The following is a 20,339-nucleotide window of genomic DNA, read 5'->3' as shown; positions in this document are numbered from 1 at the left end:
TTAAGTGTACTGAAAAATTGTTCTTGTGCATTCTCTTTATGCTACTTTCTTTTCATAAAAACAAATTAACTAACATTCCAACTATTACGAAGATCATTTGTTTACCATAAAGTTGGAAAAATTATCGATCACGCGCCCTGGTCAGCCAATCGGATAGCTCGCCCCACTGACGTCATATGGGTGATCTTGGTCATATGGGTAGGGGCGGCTTAAAATTCCGCCAAGCAGTGCGCTGCGATCGGCAGCGATGTGCATTTTTAAAACCTTATAATAAATTACACGCTTTACGCAGAGCACTTAGATGTGTCAATTAATGATCAGAAGGACCTACTCTAACGACTCAGTACGTTTGTAGAAAATCGTCAAAAGCGTTTCAGGGTCCCTTTAAACCACTTCAGCACGTCTCACAGAACTGTTTACCACGTAGAAAACGCGCGTCATTCTAAACAGACCGCACGACCGCGAAAACAAACGCCAGAACTACCTCCGAGCGTATACCTGCCATGCAAAAAACCGCTTTCACCCAAGCCAGTATGGCGCGGCTCATAGGCGGCGCCAATGCGTTCACAATATGGCGTCGCCTACGAAAAATCGGTCTATATACTGTAGTTCCACAGTGCCCTACTCTTCATAGTCGCTGCATTTCTGTATACCTTTAGTCGTTACATATTTTTAGTTCTCTGTAAGATACTCAATGCCATTGTTTATCCACACCTCAAGGTACTTGTATTTATTGACTATCTACAGCGTGACCTCCTGTATCTTATGCTCGCCGCAAATGTTATCATTAAAAATCATGACAGCTGATTTTTCTTTGCTAAACTTCAAGCCCAATCTGTCTCCTTCTGTACCACATATGTTCATCAATCCCTGCAGATCTTCTGTATTGTCAGCCATTAATACAATATCATCCGCGTACATCAGTCATGGTAATGACTGTTCAATCAAGTTTCCTTGTTTGAAAAAATGATAGGTTGAAGCCCAGTCCGCTTTGCTGTATTTTGGCCTCTAAACCTTGTAGGTACAGCATAAACATCAGAGGTGACAATGGGCACCCCTGCTACAGTAGAACAGGGGTGCCCCTATTCTACTCTGTACCCCTGCCTATTGCCATAGAGTAAGTTAGTCAGTAGAGTACCTCTACGCCTATTGCGCTTTTTGGTTGAGCAGCGCCATCTGGCGTCCATTTAAGTAAGTTTCATGCGCTGCCGCAGCTTATTTTCGTACCACTGCGGAAGGTACAATTACCCTTCTCTAATGTTGGTTCTTCATTCTATTATGGTGTCTAGAAAGGGGAGGTATGACTACCGCGACGCCCTTCCCATGGAGAGGGGTGATCCCATTGTGCGTGACTGCCGCTAGGGGAATACAGAGCGCTGCCGCCTGGGGCGCCGTCAGGATTTCTGCGGAAATGGCGGAGAGAAGGCATTGGAGTCCGGCTAGACAGCGCTTGGGCGCCGGATTTTCACGGTTTGTTTTGGTGCATATTGTTGCGTGTGCTGCTTATTTATGACTGCTGTGGGCTGACGAAGACGCCTTCAACTTCAAATAAAAAGACTCAGAGGTGGTCCTTCGTTACAGGGTAAGATTTCGCTTACATATCTTGTTCAGAAAAATTGTCCCTTTACCGTGCGCCTACTTGCCAAAAACTGTTTTTGAAGTGGGCGCGTGCCATTCCAAGGGCCGACAAACCGCTGCAGGAGATTTCAGCTGCTTGCGCAAAGCCCGTTGACGCAAGGTAAGTATGTCAACGTATGCATAGCCGGATCAAATCTTTAGCTAGCTCATCTAAATGCTTTTTTTTTCTCCTTTCCAGCGCGCTACGACGGAACGAACTTGCGAAACGGTCGATGGTAACTCATGCTCACAAAGCACGTGAAGATAGTATATGTAGTCATTTTAACGCGACAGCGTTAAGGAGCTCGTGTCGCAGAAAAGCCGGTGTCGTCGGCGTCGGTGTCCGCGGCGTTGGCCGTGAGTGATAAATCATGGCAGGCACTTCATAAATAAAAAGCAACTTCCAAGATGGGCTGGGTGGGAATCGAACCAGGGTCTCCGGAGTGTGAGACGGAGACGTTACCACTGAGCCACGAGTTTTTTTTTTTCTTTATTGCCGACTTCAACACGTCAGTTTACAAAATCAGTCCGCGCGAAGAACACAACACGTATGCTAAAAATACGTCACCCTCACTTGGGGTTACGTGATGAGATTAAAATTCACGCATGTGTAGCAAAGCTTCCATTCTTGGAAGCCACTCAGGCACTGGGTCTTGTATCTTGTATCCTTCAATAGCTCTGCTAACAGATTCACAAAAATACTGTCTTATCGGCCTGGCATCAATGTCTGCGTGGCTGACCGCCATCCTGGATCGCCAAATACTGTGCAGGCCCAATATCATAATCATGTCAAAAGGAACCCCGTCTTCACTCTCGACGGGCAGAAATCTAATTCCGAAAGCATCCACCGGTAAGTCTTTTTTAATCGTGCGTTGGAGAATGTCCCAAAAGAAAAGGGCTCCCCAACAATCTAAGAAAACATGTTCGATAGTTTCCGGCTTCCGGCATATGAAACAATGATTTCCCCAAGGCACAAAGAAACCCTTCGCTTCCAAATACGTCTTGACTTCAAGAGTGTTCGTATGGAGCTTAAAGAAGAAACTTTTAACTCCGCCTGGTACAGTCATTCTTTTCACACGTTTTAGAACTGACTGCCATGGACCTGCACAGTACAACGACCTGTACAACGGTACCGGAAGAAAGACCTCACACAGGTCCTTATAAAGTTTCTTTCGCGACACCACTGACAAATATTCAAACGAAAATCGCACTTGCAAGACGCGACATGCCATGTACACCTCTTTAAGGAAGCCAAAAATGCTCCCTTGCATACTCTCCGAACTAACAACCAAATTTGGCAAAACCCTGCCCAACCTAACCTGACACACAGTTCGCAAAAAGGGGTCATTCGTGTCACGAAAAAACATAAATCGGTTAACCAACTGGCGCAGATATAGATGGGCCAAACCTAGTCCTCCAGAGCGGACGCGGTGAAACAGATTGGTGCGTCGTGTCCGCTCCCAAGTGCTTCCCCACACAAAAACCGCAAATACACGGTGCAGCTTCTGCACATTGACGCGAGAACAATGAATTGCTTGCAAGACATACCACAGCTTGGTTACAAAAAAAAAGGTTACAAATTGTGGCACGCGCGAAAATAGACCAGCTGAAGCCTTTGAGCCTGTCGGCCTTCTCACGCATTTCAGCAACTTGGCATTTCCAATATGGCTCACTGTCGCGATAATTCTCCAGCGGCACTCCTAAATATTTTACTGGGGTTGCTGTCCAAGTCATGTTTGCGAAATTCGTTGGGGTTAAGGGCCAGTCGCCGTGCCAGAACCCCAAACACTTAGCCCAGTTCACAACACTCCCGCTCACAGAACAAAAGTCTTTCACAATTTGAACCACAACACGAACGCTTTCGTAGTCAGCACAGAATACGGCAATGTCATCAGCATACGCGAGAATGCGGACCTCCGCCGCATGCAAACGAAAACCATGAACGCTGTTGCTTTCAATAACGCTCAAACAAAAAGGTTCAATATACAAACAAAAAAGCAATGGTGACAGGGGGCAACCCTGACGCACAGAGCGTTGCACTTGGATGCGCGCTCCCACCCCCTTATTTACTAACAACCGCGTCGTGCATCCTCTGTACGCCATGGCTACGCCTTGGCAGATGACTGATCCGACATTAACGTGCTCTAAAACAGAGAACAAGAGGTCATGCGGCACCCTGTCGAAGGCTTTCTCTAGATCGAGCTGGAGCATTGCGATGCTTTCATGCAAAGCGTCGCAACACTCGAGCACGGACCGGGCTGTGTGAATGTTGGTATATATGGTGCGACCTTTGATACCACAGGTCTGATGTGGTCCCACTAATTCTTGCATCACGGCTTGGAGTCTTTTAGCCAGAATTTTCATGAAGATCTTGTAGTCTACATTAGTCAGGGATATGGGTCGGTAAGCGGTAACCTGTCGCAGTCTAGCTTCATCTTCGCTTTTTGGTATTAAAATTGTATGGGATGTTAAAAATGAAGGAGGAAGCATATCCTTGTCATAAGCCTCATTAAACAGTGTAGCCAAAACCGGTGCTAAATCATCTTTGAATGCCTTATAAAGCGGTGCTACTAGCCCGTCTGGTCCTGGGGACTTTCCCGGGTTGAGGTCTTCTATGGCTTTCCGCACTTCTTCTGTTGAAATGGGCAGTTCTAGCCGCTCTTTCGTATCATCACTAAGCCGCGGCATTAAAGAGAGGAAACGGGTCTTGAAGTCTTCGGTTCTTACTTTGGTGTAACCAAAGAGCCCGCTGTAGTATTCATAAAAGGCCCTTTCTATATTTCCTTTGTCTACGAAGATTACACCGTTCCACTCTATTTTTGGTACGTCATGCTTGCGGGCGTGCCTTTTTTCCAAGCCGAAAGCACGTTTTGTGGGCATTTCGCCCGCTATCAGCCGCTGTGCCCTCGCCCTCACGATCGCTCCTCGATATCGCTCCGTATCCCACTGAGCGACTGAGCCACGAGTTCGATGCTTCAGAGCGGTACAAAAGCGCCTCTAGTGAACGCGGTGTTGCCTTAGAAACGAGCTGTTTCTAAGGCTCAGGCGTGCGTCGCTTGCTCAGGCGCACATTTCGTTGTCGCGCCGAACGCTGCGTTGCTCGACGCCACCGCGTCCGATGCGGGGCGCGTAGTCGCTGCGCCGTAGCCCATTGTCTTACACCCCTTGGCGGGTCGACGGGAACGCTTTCGCGTTCCACTCTTGAAGGCGAAGCTTAAGCGTCCTCCAATTTTTTTAATTGTTAGGTGCTGGCGCACAGCAAGTTACCGCTCGCGCATGCTAGTGAGAGATTTGGGCGGCTATACCTTACTGCTTTTAAAACACGTGGTACAAACATAAACAATGCTCTACAGCTGAAGTACGAGTAAGAGGCACTCCTAGAAAATGAGAAGCAAGATGATGTATTCCCCATGGCGGCTGTTGAAGTGGCCGTGGACCATGCGGACTATGTTGAAAAAGGAAGCGATGCTCGCTTGGTGTACTACTTTGCAGGCTACATGGCCAGGAAGCGTGTTCTCTCAACTAGCTATGCAGCATGCAAGGATGCCTGCCTTTTGCCGTGAGACTGTGTCCCAAAAGAACTCCCAGCTGATGCCTCCAAAGATTGGGACTTCGGTGGGCTTCTCTATCCGTCGCAGTCACTGTATCTCCTGATTCAAGCTCTTCGAATCAGGCTAACGTATGAATTTAGCAGAAGGCGTCTGCATTCTAAAGCTGCTTTCAGCATATGCGAGAAAGTGAACACGAATGTGCAACAAATTGGTTTTGGCGAACATTGCCTGGAACTTACAAAATCAGTGGTCAGGTTTTACTGCCTTACCAGAATTCACTTTCTTTGGAAGAGCCTCAACCAGGAAATGAATGAGAAAAAAGGCAAAAGAACAAAGCCTTGCATGATATGAAACAAGCAGCAGAATTGGTGAAGTACATTCTGCTTTATGCAATAAAGTTTGGTTGTTCAGAAACATTGCTTTTGTTTATCTGGTTTTTGAGTTGCAGTGAGAATGAAATGACTCCAGGACGTTGCCCTTCAAGGTATGTCATGGGTTGGTGCTGATTTGGCAGGTGTAAACCAACTTAGAGGCTTTCGTACGTAATAACGCCCACAAATAATAAAAAAAAAAACTTGTGGCAATAAGAATAAACATCCCGGATGATCCTAGCAGTTATCGCGTTGACCTAGGAGAAAAAAAAGAATACGATTGCATATAACTCGTGCAAAGAGCATTCCATGATAGATAAGCTCCCCGCTGATTTAGTGGCTTTAATATGGAATTTCAAAAATGCCTGCTCGCTTTCTGCCAGCAGAAACTCGAAGCACAACTGCGAGCACGAAACTCGGTTGTGTTACCCCGTATTCGAAAACCGTATGATAACAGTAGCGCAATACAATCTTTGCGATGTCTAAAGGACTGTAGTATCTGCTAAAATTTCTAAAACTCGCTCAAATGCGTTTTCACTACAGCATTCCCTCTGCACACGCAGAGGACGGCCGCGCGCGCTGACGGCGCCCCTGACGACAGCGCCACCCTGCGGCGTTCACGCGAATGGGGGCCAGTTTTTCCTGGCCGGTCATCACACCTCCATAATTCTATGGTGCAGTGTGAATCCATGGCGGCGGTTGTGTGGTGTGGTTTGTTTGTTAGTGCATGCATGACATAAATGTCTTAGGTCCGCTTTGTGTGAATGTTTTCTCCTTACTACTTCGTTTTGGTTTTATTGTAAACTACTCTGAACGCGAGGCTTCCTAGAAGGAAGCTGACGATACCGCTGCAGCCTGCTTTGCCATGTGAAAGACTCCCGAGGGTAGCACGCTTCCCGGCAACAGAAGATCCGAGCCCGAGGTACGCATCGTCGTTTTTCCATTAATTACTTTGATTGTGGCAGTTATCTTTGCCCTGACTTCGTTGAGACTTTTCTCATGCGTCGGTAGTTGGGTCTCTGAGTGCAGTTGTCGGCCTTTTTTGTTGTTTAATTTCGGACCGTTCCCACTACAGATGTACAAAAGCCGCTTTCGTGCTGTCTTTGCAGTATCGGGAAAGTCAGTTCCTGTTTTACCTAAACAATGGCGTAGTTTTCGAGATTTGCTCTCTGATCTCGTTGGTATTCGTTGGTTGTGAATCGAGCATGAATACGTGTGCTGACAAGTGCAGAACATTGAAGGAAGAAGAAAAACCGGCCCAACGTTGACTCGGCCGTTGCTGGCAATGGACAGTTGGCCTTTTGCTTTTTTGGGATAGGATCTACATCTGATTGAGGTGATTTTTCCAGGATTAATAAGAGAAAATGTGATTTGAGCGCTGACTAATCCTGATTTGGAATCAAGCGTTGGCATGACCGTCAGAGGAGCAGGTGGAACCGGTAAAAACTTGACAAAGTCCGCCCGCCTAGGTGGCGAAACGGGCGGCAAAACAAGGCGGCGAGCCCGCTCGGTCCGGGACCGACTTTTTTGGCCATGGCGAAGGGGACCGTTTCACCGGAAGCTGCACTAGCACTTAAACATTCGGTCGCAAAATTTAACATCTTTCGTTGTTCATTTATCATCTTTAGGAAAAACAACTAGCTAAAAGTATAAAAACTATGTTTCTGCCTCTTCTATGGTAGACGAAAGTACGCGCAGTTGCGCGAAATGATAGCATTTAATAACTGATGGGTCAACGAATGAACACACCACTTGAAATGGTGATGAACTGCGCCACGATGTGCACACACATACGCAGACTAGATCGATGTGGGCAAAAGCAGCAGTGGTTTTTGCTGCAGTGGCGAAACAAACAACATTTTGGACATGTGCAGAAAAAGTTATCCGGCCACTTTGGCCTTTCTGCCCGCTTTCCATTTCCCAAGTGTGAACGTAGCCTAAATGACATTCATACCTAATGTCATTGCAGTGTTGTTTTCCCTGTCTACACGAGTACACAAAATGGTGTTCGCAATTGATGTTTATCGGCACCTTGTGCATGCAGGCACTCGGCAATCTACATGTATACTTTCAGATTGCGCTTCGCCCTGCGCAAATCGCTAATGTAGCCTTCCTACACTTTCAGCAGCGCACACGTCGCACACGTCTCATCGTCGGTTATGTGCGCTTTTCGCTTCTCATTTTCTCCTGACGAAGCTGCAGAGTTGGCTTCCATGTTGGTGGATAAGTTTCAGCATGGCACCACCTTGAAAACAGTATGGAGAAGCGAAAAAAAATAAACAGACGAGCGTTTGTATACATGGCCAACAATAAGTGCTAGCATCCAGTCGGAGACAGGAAACAAGAATATATAGCTGCACAAGCTACTTCAACTGTTGTGCTGTACTTCATAAAATTATTAAAAAGTTCATAAAAGCAAGTATGACAACCTTTACTCTGATTACATTTCATTTTAACTTATCGATTTCGTCATTATTGCCAACCCCTGTTGTCAAGGTTACACAAGTGACGCTTGCATGAGTTCAGAAAACTCGTCCAATGCCATTAGCTGTGAATGTCATTCACTATGCCTGTGTAGAAACAACAAAAATGGCATTAAGACGTGATCTCATTCGCTGCGAACAACATTACATGCGCCATGCGACAGGAGTATTAGTTTACAGAAATTGAACTGTTAGGTTTGATGTCCCAAAACAGCACAGGATGCCACAGTGCAGGTCTCGGGATGAATTTTGACCACCTGGAGTTCCTTAACGTACACTGAAAGAGCAGTACACGAGTGCTTTTTGCATTCCTCCTCCATCGGAATGTGTCCGCTGTGGTAATTTTACGTAATCTCTGCATTAATTGAGCATTGGCATGAACTTGCAGTATCGGGGGCCATGCGAGCAAAAATACATCATGCGTCCAGAAATAACATGTTGAGTTGGAGTGGCCAAGACATCCGATAACCCGTCGTGGTGGCATGATGACCTTCCTTTGCTAAGCACAAGATCGCGTGTTTTATTCACAACGGTCACATTCTGCTGAGTGCAAAAAGATGCTAAGCACCATACTTTGGATGCATTCTTAAAAACCCTAGGTAGTCTAAATTTATCTGGAACCCTTCACCACCTGTGTGCAGCTACTTCACAGTTCAATTTTAAGAGATACAGCTTTGCTTAGCTGTGAAGTCGGAAATAATAAATTAAGAATGACATTAAAAATACACTTGATAATTCATACTGTTTGTGTTGAGTTCAGGATAAAGTGGCATTAAAGTGCCAGTTTAGATCTCTTCGAGATTAGCTTCGGCATTTCAGATGTCCTACATCACTGCTGTCTGCTTTGGCTGTGTGGTGTTAGAACTGGGCACCTTAAAGGGGCCATGACACAGCGTCAATTGTTCTGGGCTTATCTTTGTAACTGAGAGTACACACACACACACACGCACGCACGCACGCACGCACGCACGCACGCACGCACACACACACACACACACACACACACACACACACACACACACACACACACACACACACGAAGGGCTCCGAGTGCACATTTTAACCTGAAATTTCAAATTGCTGCCTTTCAACCTCTCCTTTTGATGGCAACCACCATCTTGTCAAGACAACACAGGGGTGAGTCCTCAGTTTCTGACGTCACACAAATGTCAGGAACTGAGGGCCCACCTCTATTTCGTCTGCTTTGATGCAGTTTGAGACTACATTGGATGTCTTTCTCCGCATTTATTTGCAAGAAAACTCTCACAGGTGTGCACATGAAAAGCCATACACTAGTTGCCAGATAAAACTCTTGCGAGCTGCAGAGTAGCTCCAAGTGTTCTTTCGTCAAGATGATAGCTTGAGGGAAGAAAGCCTGTGGCAGGTCCAACCATGTCACTCAGTCTAGTTTATACAGGTACACGGCTGTTATGCAGCGCAAAACAGGTGGACAGGCGAAATACATAAGCCACTAGTGCCAACTCCCAAGCAATATTAATGTGAGAGAAACACTTGCGTATAAAATAATGGAATGCGTATCCCCTGGGGGTGCTTAATCCTTTCGATTGAAAATTTAGTTTAATTACATTTCTCGCATCTCGAAAATCATGAAAAACAACACAGCTGCAATACAGGTTACGAATTTTGTATTCAATGAGTTTTGTCAAGTTTACAGAATGTGCACTCTGTGCAATAACTCTCTACAGCAACATCAGTTATTAGAACATTGTGTTTGTTTGTCACGCTTGGAAAACCACTTAAAAATATATGATGCAAGCTGTCATTAAAAAGCAATGAAAGAAATGAGTCTGCTACATGACAACACATTGACATTGAGAGAACACTCAGCGTCTACCTTCCAACTTGTTTTACTGAGGGTGACGTCACAACTCCCGCAGTCAGCAGCATCCAGCCGTGACTTCTTTCAGTGCTAACTTCGACAGTCTTTAAAGGGACACTAAAGGTTACCAGAAAGTCAAGTTAAAATGATAAAGCAATGCTCTAGAACTTCTAAAGCATCAATATAATCGTGAACAGAGCTTTAATAACCGAGAAATTGAAGTAAATGCACGACACGATTTGAGACCCCCCAGCGAGATTTTGGTACTAGCCTGATGTCGAAAGCACCCCTCATCATAATTTATGTCACTAGTACTCAACTACTCGTATTAAAAAGATCATTTCATTAGATTATAGGACGGAAGAAAATGCTACTTGTCCACTTCTATTCGATTCTAAGAAAAAAATAACATTTTTACGTTACCCTTGAGTAGATGAGTGATCGAAAGGTTTCGTTTTCGCTCGACTTTGCCCCGCGCGCGCTTTAGAGTTTCAGTTGTTTCTTTATCGCGTCATGCTGCAGTGGTCCTGCTGGCTCGCGAAACTTGCATTTGGAACAAGCGGCGAGAATGCCACGTCCATGTGATGTCGTGGGATGCGCGAACGGTCCGTGGAACTTGGCCAAAGGCAGTTACAGCGGTGAATCCAACGTTACTTATCACTGTGTGCCAACGAGTGAACCTCTCCGTTCGATGTGGTTAAGTGCCGTACCTCTGCCACAGCGTGCTGGCAAAGAGCCGAAAAATCACGTATTGTGCTCGCTGCACTTTCGTCTAGAGGATTACGAGTTCAACGCCGACTTACTGAAGTCGTGTGAAATGCCTTTCAAAGCAGTCATAGTAGTACGCAACGGCGCCGGCAGCGTGAGCCCTCAACAGCAGGTCACGTTCATCAGTGCTTAAATCACTGAATTCGAGCCCAGCATCGCGACCTAATGTGTCGTCAGGGTCATCCATTGCAATGAGCGTCGAAGTTGGCGTCATAAAATAAAAAACCAGCTTATCGTCGTGCGCTTTCTTCCCTTCCGCTAGCCACCACAGTTCCACTTTCGCGCTGCTGTCGGCTCTGTCTTAGCTCTGTTACTGGCCATGCGTTTGCGTTTTGTGCAGAAAAGCTGTAGTGCCGTCTGCGGGAGCCATTTTACTCACCGACGGCACAACATCACTATGAGACTATGACGTCAATACTCCTCAATTGGAGGCTGGGTGATTTGAACTGCGCTAGAGGTACGCGGACGCTTCAGAACGCATTTTCTCTTAAAATAACTCTCTTCTTCGCACAAAACAAGGGTTTTGAGGTTTCTGGGATGGTATTTCAACAGTCCATGTTGACTTAATATTAACCTTTAGTGTCCCTTTAAGGTGACAGCAGCTTTAGTAGGAAAACCGCTAAACATGCTGCTGTTGCAGTAATGGGTTGAGTGCTGGAGGAATTTCCAAAGCCTGTGAGCTCTTTTATATTGATACCTTGGGCAAGCGTAATCATGTGATTGTAAAAGCTGCAGAAATGTGGCATGGCTATACAATGAGTATGCTGTAGGTGTGTCGTTGGTACCGTTTGTGGAAAAAGAGCAATGGTTAATACAAGGTGCATGAGTGAATATTTCACCTTGTTCTCGTTTTGCTAATCGTCTTGAATTTCCATATCCTGCCTTCCCCGTATTTTCCCATGAGTGAGGGATGTATGACCTTACAGTTGTGCCATGGCATGTTGCTTTCGACTTTTTTGGATTTTCCACTGTATGAATGTGAGCGTTACCTTCCTTTTTTTTTTTTTCACATTAAAATCAGTCAGAAGTTGGCACTTGTGTCATCTGGCGCTTACTTGTCCATCTGTTTTGCACTGTTTATATAGCCACATGGTAGTTAAAGCAGCAATGTAAAGAGGCGTTGCATTGGCTAGACACATAGCACATAGAGACTTGTTGAAATGCTCAGTGATAGCTCAGCTGATTTTTTTCAGGTAGTTCAAAATTGCTGTATGAACCTCCCAGGGTTGAATCGGGGAGGCGCACCTTAAGAAGGGGCAGGGGTCAAAGAATAGCTTTGAACAGCCATGTTAGAGGGAAAGTTGTGTTACCTTAGTTACTGGGTTAAAAAAAAGGCTATGAAAGGACCAGAGACAAAAAAGAAATGAGGTGAAAGAGAACTAGTGCAGGGTAGCTACTCAGGCTTGCAACTCTGCAGTGGGGGGGAGGAGGGTGTGGGTTGAAGGAATGAAAAGAAATTTAGGTACTGAAATATGTCTGGACAAACTCAGCGAAGGCATCTGGTAAAGTCCAGTCTTTCATGCAGTCTAAGTGATTTTAACAAAACAGAGCAATGCTTTTAAAGCAGCTCTAGCCGACATTGGCTGTAACCAGTGTCCACACTTTTCTTTAAAAAAAAAAAGTAGAAAAAAATATGCTTGGTAAGTGTGTGGAGCCTGGTGTAGAGCACTGTTCTTGGTGCACTGAATGTGAAGTTTCTTGGTGTGAAGAGACGATGAATGTACTCATCTCAGCAAAAGGGTCAGGTGGAAAAGAAGTAAGCCAAGACACAGTGTGCTCGAAGTAACACTTAAGTCTTGTAAAGGGGTTAATTCATTTTCCCTGTCAGTTGGTTTTCCATGCCATCACCTGTTATTTGGACGACATAGTGCCTTTTTGTACTTAGTCTTTCTTTGGTCTTTTCCTTGCATTTTTTTTTCTTAGTTGGATAATGCTGCAAAATCAACTAGCCCCTATACAAGCCTTGTAAAGCCTCCTCAGCCCACCACTCTGACCTTTTAGATGCTTTGAGCTTCGGCCCACAATCTGATGACCTCACTTCTGCACCGAGTGCACTGGTGCAGCTTTCATTAAACACGGCTTTCTTCTCTAGCTGTCCGTGCTCCCTTCCTTTTCTCTGTTTCGTCCTCAAGGCACCAATGGAAAGCACGAATTGTTGTCATCTATTGCTTTTTTTTGTGACATGTGCACGTGCACCAAAGCCAACTATTTGTTGTTTTCTAGCCACCAGCTGCCCAACACACTGTACGCGCACACCTTACCAATCAGTGTATGACACTGGGGTTAGCACACTGGTGCATTTTGTTTGTTCATTGGTTTTCGTACATGAAACTTCAACTTTCTTTGAAGTTCGTGCTTTCATGGGCAGCAGATGCTGAAGCTTGCGGAGAGCCCTTTACTTAAATGTAGAGAGGTTTGCCGGTGTAAGAGTATTCCCCTTCATGATAGTCTACATACAGGGAAGTGATTTTAGACTTGCGTCACAGTGTGATCCAGAAATACATATACCCTCCTTATTTCCATGATATCAGCAACATGTGCTACCAGAAAGGTGTCCTTGAAGATCGCTTTACTTTTGTCTTATATGTGCTTGAAGTCATGTGACAAATTAAATTGTGAAAAGTAAGACGTTTGGTTTTCTATTTACTGCTTCAGGGGCTGTCAACACAGTGAGAAATGTCTGATTTGCACTTTCAGGGTAACTGAAGTCAGTGGCGCAGAGCTTTCAAAGGAGGGAAAAATGAACGTAAGTGTGGCTCACTCATACACCATTTCTTTCAAACATGAACTAAAAGTTTTTTTTATTGCCAGTGACATGTTGTTTACTTAAGAGACATGCATATTGATTTCTTTTGATACTATTGTGTTGTGGTAGCTCATTGATGTATTGGGGAGTGCTTTTCGGGAGTTACAGATTTTCTTAATGCTCCCCTACAATCTTTTCATCCCTATAAGTGGTGCATTTCCTGTTCACTTCTGACTACCATATATATCACAGTTTTATGAATACGTCTAGTGGAATAATGTGTCAGCAGAATTCGTGGACTGCAAGAATGTCAAATTGCTTTGTGAAGAGTTGCCCCCACAATAATGCCCTAAAGGTGCTGCCGGGCTCCCTGAATAAAGAATTAAAAAAAATAAAGAAATGCAGTAGAGGTGCTTCATTTTTGTAATGTTTTCAGGTCTATTACCTGTTTACTGATACAAGTTCTGCTAAGCAGTTTAACTGCAGTCTGTGCATGTATGTCATGTTTCTTATGCTTCTAATTGTTGTTTATCACCTTTCATGGTATTGTGTGAGCTGAGGTATATGTACAATGCAGAATATAGCTATGTCGCGTGCATATCTGTAACAGGGTGTGAGGCCTCATCAGGCAATTCAGCCTTTAGCCTCGAGCTCCTCTTGGACACTTTCTGAGGGACGAAATAAGTTAAATGGAATGTATTTGTGTTCGCTTAACTAGTAGTTCAGACATCTGCTCTGCTAACATGTATTCAGGTTTCCATTTTGCTTGTTTACCCTTCTTTGCTCGTGTGTTCATGAATTGTGCTTAATCCTTCTAGTTCTTGTATTGTCAGTCTTCTGATGATGCAGCGCAACCTATTTGTTTCATCGCAGGAGGGCCCTCCCTCATCGGGCAAGATGGCTCTAACGCTGGACCCGCTGACACAGATCAATACATACCGGTCCTTTGTTTCTATGCTCGAAGACCCAGCTGCGAGTGAGTCATGAGGCAGCATCTGTTTGTTTTGCTTTAAGTGGAGTTGGTCACGTTGTGAGCAAGTGGTATCTATTGATGACCTGTAAATTTGTAACTACAAGCTGTTTTATGATTGTAATCTCGGCATGTTATTAACGTACCTCTTTTTTTTTTTTTTTTTTTCAAGCTTGAAAATGACAAGGTCTGTAAGAATGCAGGTTGCGCCCCTTGCTATACGTAGAACACGCCTTCTGTTGTGTTATTACACAATGCAGGAAATAGAACTTGATATACTGTGCACATTACATGACTAAAATTCAGTGTCCTGCATGCACTCTATTAATTTTCCCAATGCGTATTGTTTTATTATTCCTGCTCCATTAGTGCACTTACCTAACGTCTAGCCACACCACTCTAAAGGGCAACTGACGCAATTCGTGCCAGCGGGTGAAAGGAATTGCGTATGATTGTCGGTCAACAGAAAGCGTCAGCCGACTATTTGTGTGCCCTTTTGGCTAGCTCATGCTGGTTGTGTCAGGGGCAGAAGTGCTGCACCATATTTTTTCAAGCTATCCACCTGTGTCACTCTGCTTCAAAACAGAATGTCGAGTAAAGCTGCCAAATTTAGCAAGGATGTGCACATTTCATGGAAACCACATAGCTGTGCATTGGCTAGTGTTTAGCCCTTGACACCAATCCTGTGTAATCCATTACAGAGGCATTGTCGTTGGAGCGGAGTTGCTTGATGGCACATTACAACTTGTCTGCCGGGAATTGAGGAAAATAATTGTTTTTGTGCCATTGAAAATATTACGCATGTTTATAAGTGTTTCTTGAACTGATGCTCTCTTATGGGGCAGTCGGTAACAAAAGTCATGCTGTCAGCTAAGTTGTGTGGTCTGCTACACTTCTAGCTGAGTTTAGTTATTGCGATACGCTATATTTTTGCACTTGCTTGCTCCTGTCTATTAATCTGTGTCGATTAATGCGGAACAGTGCGTGTGTTACGTAAATATCAAAATCACTTTCGCACGAGCACCACGCCCGATCACTGTGATGACAGTGCAGCCCGACAGCAAATGACGTGCTTGCTCTAGTTAAGCTTCCCGACCACAAATCTCCAGCAGCAGCTGTGATTGTTGCTGAAATTTGCATTACGACTGCCCAGTTTTCTGCTTGACAGCACTGTACCAAACCAAACTTTTGCTGCTGGAAAACGCAAGTCAAGAGTAGAAAATTTTGGTTTTTGTCAACTTTAGCGGTCAAATGGCGGTCATAAAATGCTGGTGAAAATGAGACAGGACAAATTCTTCATTCACAGCAACAGTGTTCACGACGTGACTTGAACACGTCGAGTCCAAATAAACCATCATTCATTGTCAAATATACCGGTCACCACTGTGCATTGGCTCTATGGCATGGCTGCAAAAAAGCACGAATAAAAAGCATGTGCAAAATGTTGGCGTCTGAAAAATCATTCAGTGACTCCAGCTCTAGCATATTAGTTGGGGGTGCAAATCCGAAAGCCAGGGAACATTTTTATTTCCTCTTTTCTAAAATATCTGCTTTTTCTGTGCAAGTTATGTGGAAACTGGCAAGCATGCAATGGGACTTTACATTTATCCTGAGATAGGTTAATATGTAGCTAACATAAAGGTTCGCGAAGACAAAGAGCATGCCTTGTGTATTATGGAGCCCTACAAACTTGCTCCCCCCATAGCTTCTCCAAAACTACCTTTAGTCACTCCCATCACTGTGTGCTTATTGTGTACAAATGTGGGACACTGTTTGTCATGACAGGCAGAGATTACTTAGTGGGACACTACCGATTATTTCATGAGTTCGATTTCTTAAAAAAAAAAAACTTGTACCCATATTTCCTACAACTCATGTTGCTAGTTATTATGCCCATTTAGGCACACATTTCTTCGAAAATACTGACTAGGAAAAAGTCCATCCACACTTCCTTTGCCTCCGATGATGTATTAAATTATGACATTCATGAGTAAGATGCTTGTTATACCTAGTACAACAAGTGCTATCTGAGCCATGTGATGACTTTGGGCTTGGCTCGGCCAGCCATTGTCTATAATGGAGTTGTGACACCTGCATACAAAAGACTTGGCACATTGTTTTTTTCCTGGTGCAAATTCTCTTCTCGGTGCACGCAGGAGGCCATTGTTGAAAAATAAGTGTTTTTTAAGAGGAAGATGTTAGCTCACACAATATTTTGTTCTAACATGAGGAGCAATGACGAAATGAAATATGTAAATTTAGTGCTGACTAGTATGCATACTTCCCTTTCTAGTGCTCATACTTTCTTTTGTGTGCAGTTTGTGTGCTGTAATTTTGGCTCGTACACTTAGGTCAGAGTCCGCATCACCAGATTTGTAGCAACATGATATGGTACTCTGAAGTAGTTGCACATAAGGAGTGTTCTACGCAGTTTTTCTGTTGCGTTTCATTCCGTGAGCTCTGTACATATGCAGGCTATGGGGCATGTCTCACCTTGCTGGAGCTCATCACGTGGCTTTGTATGCACTTCAGATAGATAGATGAACTGGGACGGGAAAGCAGCATTGCCTTCACTTGAACTGGGTTTGTAACATGAAAATGTGCTTTATGTGCATCCTTTGCTTGTGAAAACTCTGCGTACAGTGTTGTCCATATTTGTTGCAGAGGATGAGAGCAAGCTCAAGGCAGTTCAAGAGCTGAGCGAAGAGTTGGAGGTGAGTTGGACTTTAAGCTGTGCCTGGTTGTTTTTGGCAACAACTTGTAAGGTCCTGGCGCCCTTTGCCCATGATCTTGGTGCTCTGTGGCCATTCCTGGCCTTTGCACCATTAAAAAACTATATCAACATTATTGTCATCAATGAGGAGATGCGATCTGAGGTTTCGTAAAGACAACTTCTTGTTAGCTGTGATTGTTGTTCTAATGGCTTCCAAGCGCTTGCTAGTGCCACTTGCTAGTGCAGTACTTTTGACTGCATGTAGTCAGTGAGCAATAGAAAAAATGTGCTTTTCAGTTAGTAAAATTCGGTGGTGTATTTCAAATAAAGTTTATTAGCACTGTGCCTGTGTCTGCCTAAACATGTCCCTTTGCAGAAGTTGCAAAATGAACCAACTTGTCTAACCCAAGCCTCTTCAGAAAGAGGGACATAGAGAGTTTATCTCCACACAAAAATGTATGCTCTAGTGGCCTAGCTTTGATCTTGAGATAAAGGGTTTGGCAATCTGATCCTTGCTTTAGAACAGGCATTTGTTTGTTGCAGTTGTCCTTGGTAGTAAGTGCAATTATTGCAACTTTTCAAGAATTCATTGATGGGGCCAGACTGGCCTTTTATGAAAATTTGTGCTGTCACACTTGGAAGACTCGCATATAACCTATATTAATGCTAGAGACATTTGCCAGCCATTCAAAATTTACTAGAAATTTGGATACTGATGTTAAGGGGCCCCTCACCAGGTTCTGCTATCTTGAGCTGACAAGCGCAGTGCATAAATGTGCCCTAATGATCATCTGTGCAAAGTATTACTCTGCTATTCATTGCAAAAGCAGCTGAAGTTTCAAACCAAATGCTTTGCACCCTCCTCCTTGTGGGCGCCAAGCTCCCAGCCGGAGAGTTTGTCAGTTGCACAATTGCGTCTACATAATCCACAGTGCTGTGACGGCACTCATAATTGCGTACTGTAGCAAGCGAGATGTACTTCCATTTTGTCTTGTTCCCAGTCCCAGGTCGTGCCATCGCGCGTGCAGAGATTTCATTTTCTACTGTTTTTGAGCGTACGATCTTACTCTTTGATCCGCTCGCACCTACCTCAGTGTTTAGGTGTCACTGACTTATAATGCTAGTCTGGTGCCAGTGGTACAACGATGCGGTATTTCGCGATCAGGATCTATGAGCCGGGCCAGCTTCTCCAGACGTGCATGCACTGAGGGATCCATTTCACAGAAGCCGCTTGACAACAACGCTGTTGCTCTCATGCACAGAGTAAAATGACACAACTGCAACAGCTCGCACGCGAGACCATCACTAGAAGTGTGCCGTATAGCAAGAACGCAAAAAAGCAACAACAACAAAGAAGGCGGGGACTGTGGTGTTTACGGTGGTGATCCTCCAGTTCCGGCATGGGAGAGCGTATGGAAGGGACTTTGCTTGTGCAAGCTAGGTAGGAGCAAGTGGTGAGAGTGTCTATGGTGGCAGTGAAGCTCACTTCCTGAGGTCATGGGCTTATGACACCTCAAACATTTCTACCTGTGCTAATAGCAAACCAATTTGTAAAATTCTTGCAGTGGAACACAACCTAGAGAGCACGTAACAATTTCCAGCGTATAACCAAAATTTGCTTTGTGCCCTTTTAATATCTGACATTAGTGAGCATGGGACACAAGACAGGTACAACATTCTCTAGCTCACGTGACAGGCAGTGTCAGCATGGTTTCTCCTTTTTTTTTTTTTTTTTTTTTTTGCACAGACCATCGTCACGTCGGTGCACTACCCAACGTTCCTGGACCATGCCATGCGCGTGTTTCTGCGCATTCTCCAGGAGGGCAAGCCGCAGTTCATCGCTGAGCACAACATGCAGGTGAGTCTGACAGCAGTTGCCTTCCTCGGAGAAAAGACTGCTTGCGCAAGGAATATTTGCCAACTATCCCGAATTTCCTGCAAAGCTTAGGAATTGAGTCTTGCCATTCACTTTTATGAGTATTTTATTAAACTTTATGAAAAATAAATTCCGTCCATGAAATAGCAGAGCTGGTCGGTCTCCGACCATTCTCCTAAAATTCTTCTGATTTTGAGAGGACACAAGAGGGGTACCTGTTAGGAACAAGTTCATGAAAAAGGCAGAATAGCCATCCGCATTGTTGCCAAAGAAGTGGTCATTTTCTAAAAACAGTGCGTTGCTTATCAGTTTGTGTTGTTCTAAGTTTGCTGCTACTTATGTTATGCATCTAAAGGTAAACCATCGTTAACAAAGTGCATATGTATCCCACCAAAGGTGTGTGCTCAAAACAAACTTCAAAAAATACGTGCTATGGCTCCTATTCCTCCTCTTGGTATAGTGTCTGGGGGATTTTAACGAATTTTAATGTTCACAGGTTCGCAGAATATTAATGTTTATGGGTTGGCAGATATGAAAGCATTTTCAATGTGGGTATGTTTACCTAAGTTGAAGACCTGCTCGGAAGTGGTGCTAAGTTCCCGCAGAATATGTTGTCCGGGACGAAGTAGGGATGGTTGTGTGAAGGCTTTTAATTTTGTCACTCGACAACCTGCCCCGTGGTAATTTGCCGTGACTTACGTAGAACACTGCTCTTGGGCACATTTACTCGAAGGTAAATTTACTCAAGAAATTTGGACAGAATTCTGTGCGCAAGCAGTGTTAGGGCTTTGCCTGCAACTGGCTGCTTGGTATGTTGCATGTGTCCAACAGTGTTGCTGAGATTTAAATATTTTTTAATTCTCTCTTCTTTCTTTTCTTTTTGGGTGCATTGCAGTCTTTGCTTATTTTTTGTAGTTAGCGATTAGCTCTCCTTAGCCATCAATAGCCTCAGGTGATGTTACCAAGAGCTGCTTATTGCCATTTCTCTATGATTTTTGTGTCGCCTTTTGATATTAGAGAGTTTTAGCAGAGCGTTTACAGTCTGCTTTGATCAGACCGGCATATCATAACAATTTGCACGCAGCCGCTCAGCAGAATGCTACTGGGTACACTGATGCGCATGCACACAACGCACATAGCGGCAGCCGAACGCAGAACGCTGCCCGCATACCACTGCGAACCCGATTTAGCGGAGCGTAAGGGTGCGTCTGGTTGTTTTCATAATCGTTTTACAGCCAAGCTGAGAGCACGTCACTGGCGTCTCTGAGAGACGTGCTTGTTGGGTAAGCGAAATCAATGCTCTCTAAGCAGCCACCAGTGCGCATGAAATGTGTGCGGAGCGGAGCATAAGCAAATGCTCTGCTAAAACTCTCTATTTTAAGCCTGTACTCTTAGGCCCCTTAA

General features: G+C 44.5%; 1 protein-coding gene and 1 long non-coding RNA gene across 10 annotated transcripts in view; both read left to right on the top strand.

Annotated features, from left to right (window-relative positions):
* The first annotated feature begins 1,113 nt into the window (after positions 1–1,113).
* On the top strand, positions 1,114–1,877 carry LOC142571198 (uncharacterized). The gene is made up of 3 exons (XR_012825794.1): positions 1,114–1,582; positions 1,662–1,738; positions 1,817–1,877. It is a non-coding gene; the product is annotated as an uncharacterized LOC142571198 (long non-coding RNA).
* Positions 1,878–6,203: 4,326 nt separating this feature from the next.
* Nipped-A (Transcription-associated protein Nipped-A) overlaps positions 6,204–20,339 on the top strand; it is a 435,149-nt gene continuing 421,013 nt past the window's right edge. For all 9 annotated transcript variants that reach the window (XM_075682662.1, XM_075682661.1, XM_075682656.1 and 6 more), the window contains exons 1-5: positions 6,204–6,461; positions 13,328–13,376; positions 14,250–14,352; positions 17,011–17,060; positions 18,807–18,917. In XM_075682662.1, coding sequence (XP_075538777.1) covers positions 13,371–13,376; positions 14,250–14,352; positions 17,011–17,060; positions 18,807–18,917 — 270 coding nt within the window. In that variant the 5' untranslated portion in view covers positions 6,204–6,461; positions 13,328–13,370. The remainder of the gene's footprint in view (positions 6,462–13,327; positions 13,377–14,249; positions 14,353–17,010; positions 17,061–18,806; positions 18,918–20,339) is intronic.

The sequence above is a fragment of the Dermacentor variabilis genome, chromosome 2 (genome assembly GCF_050947875.1).
Source record: "Dermacentor variabilis isolate Ectoservices chromosome 2, ASM5094787v1, whole genome shotgun sequence".
Classification (NCBI taxonomy): Eukaryota; Metazoa; Arthropoda; class Arachnida; order Ixodida; family Ixodidae; genus Dermacentor; species Dermacentor variabilis.
This window is presented reverse-complemented; position numbering and strand designations above follow the sequence as displayed.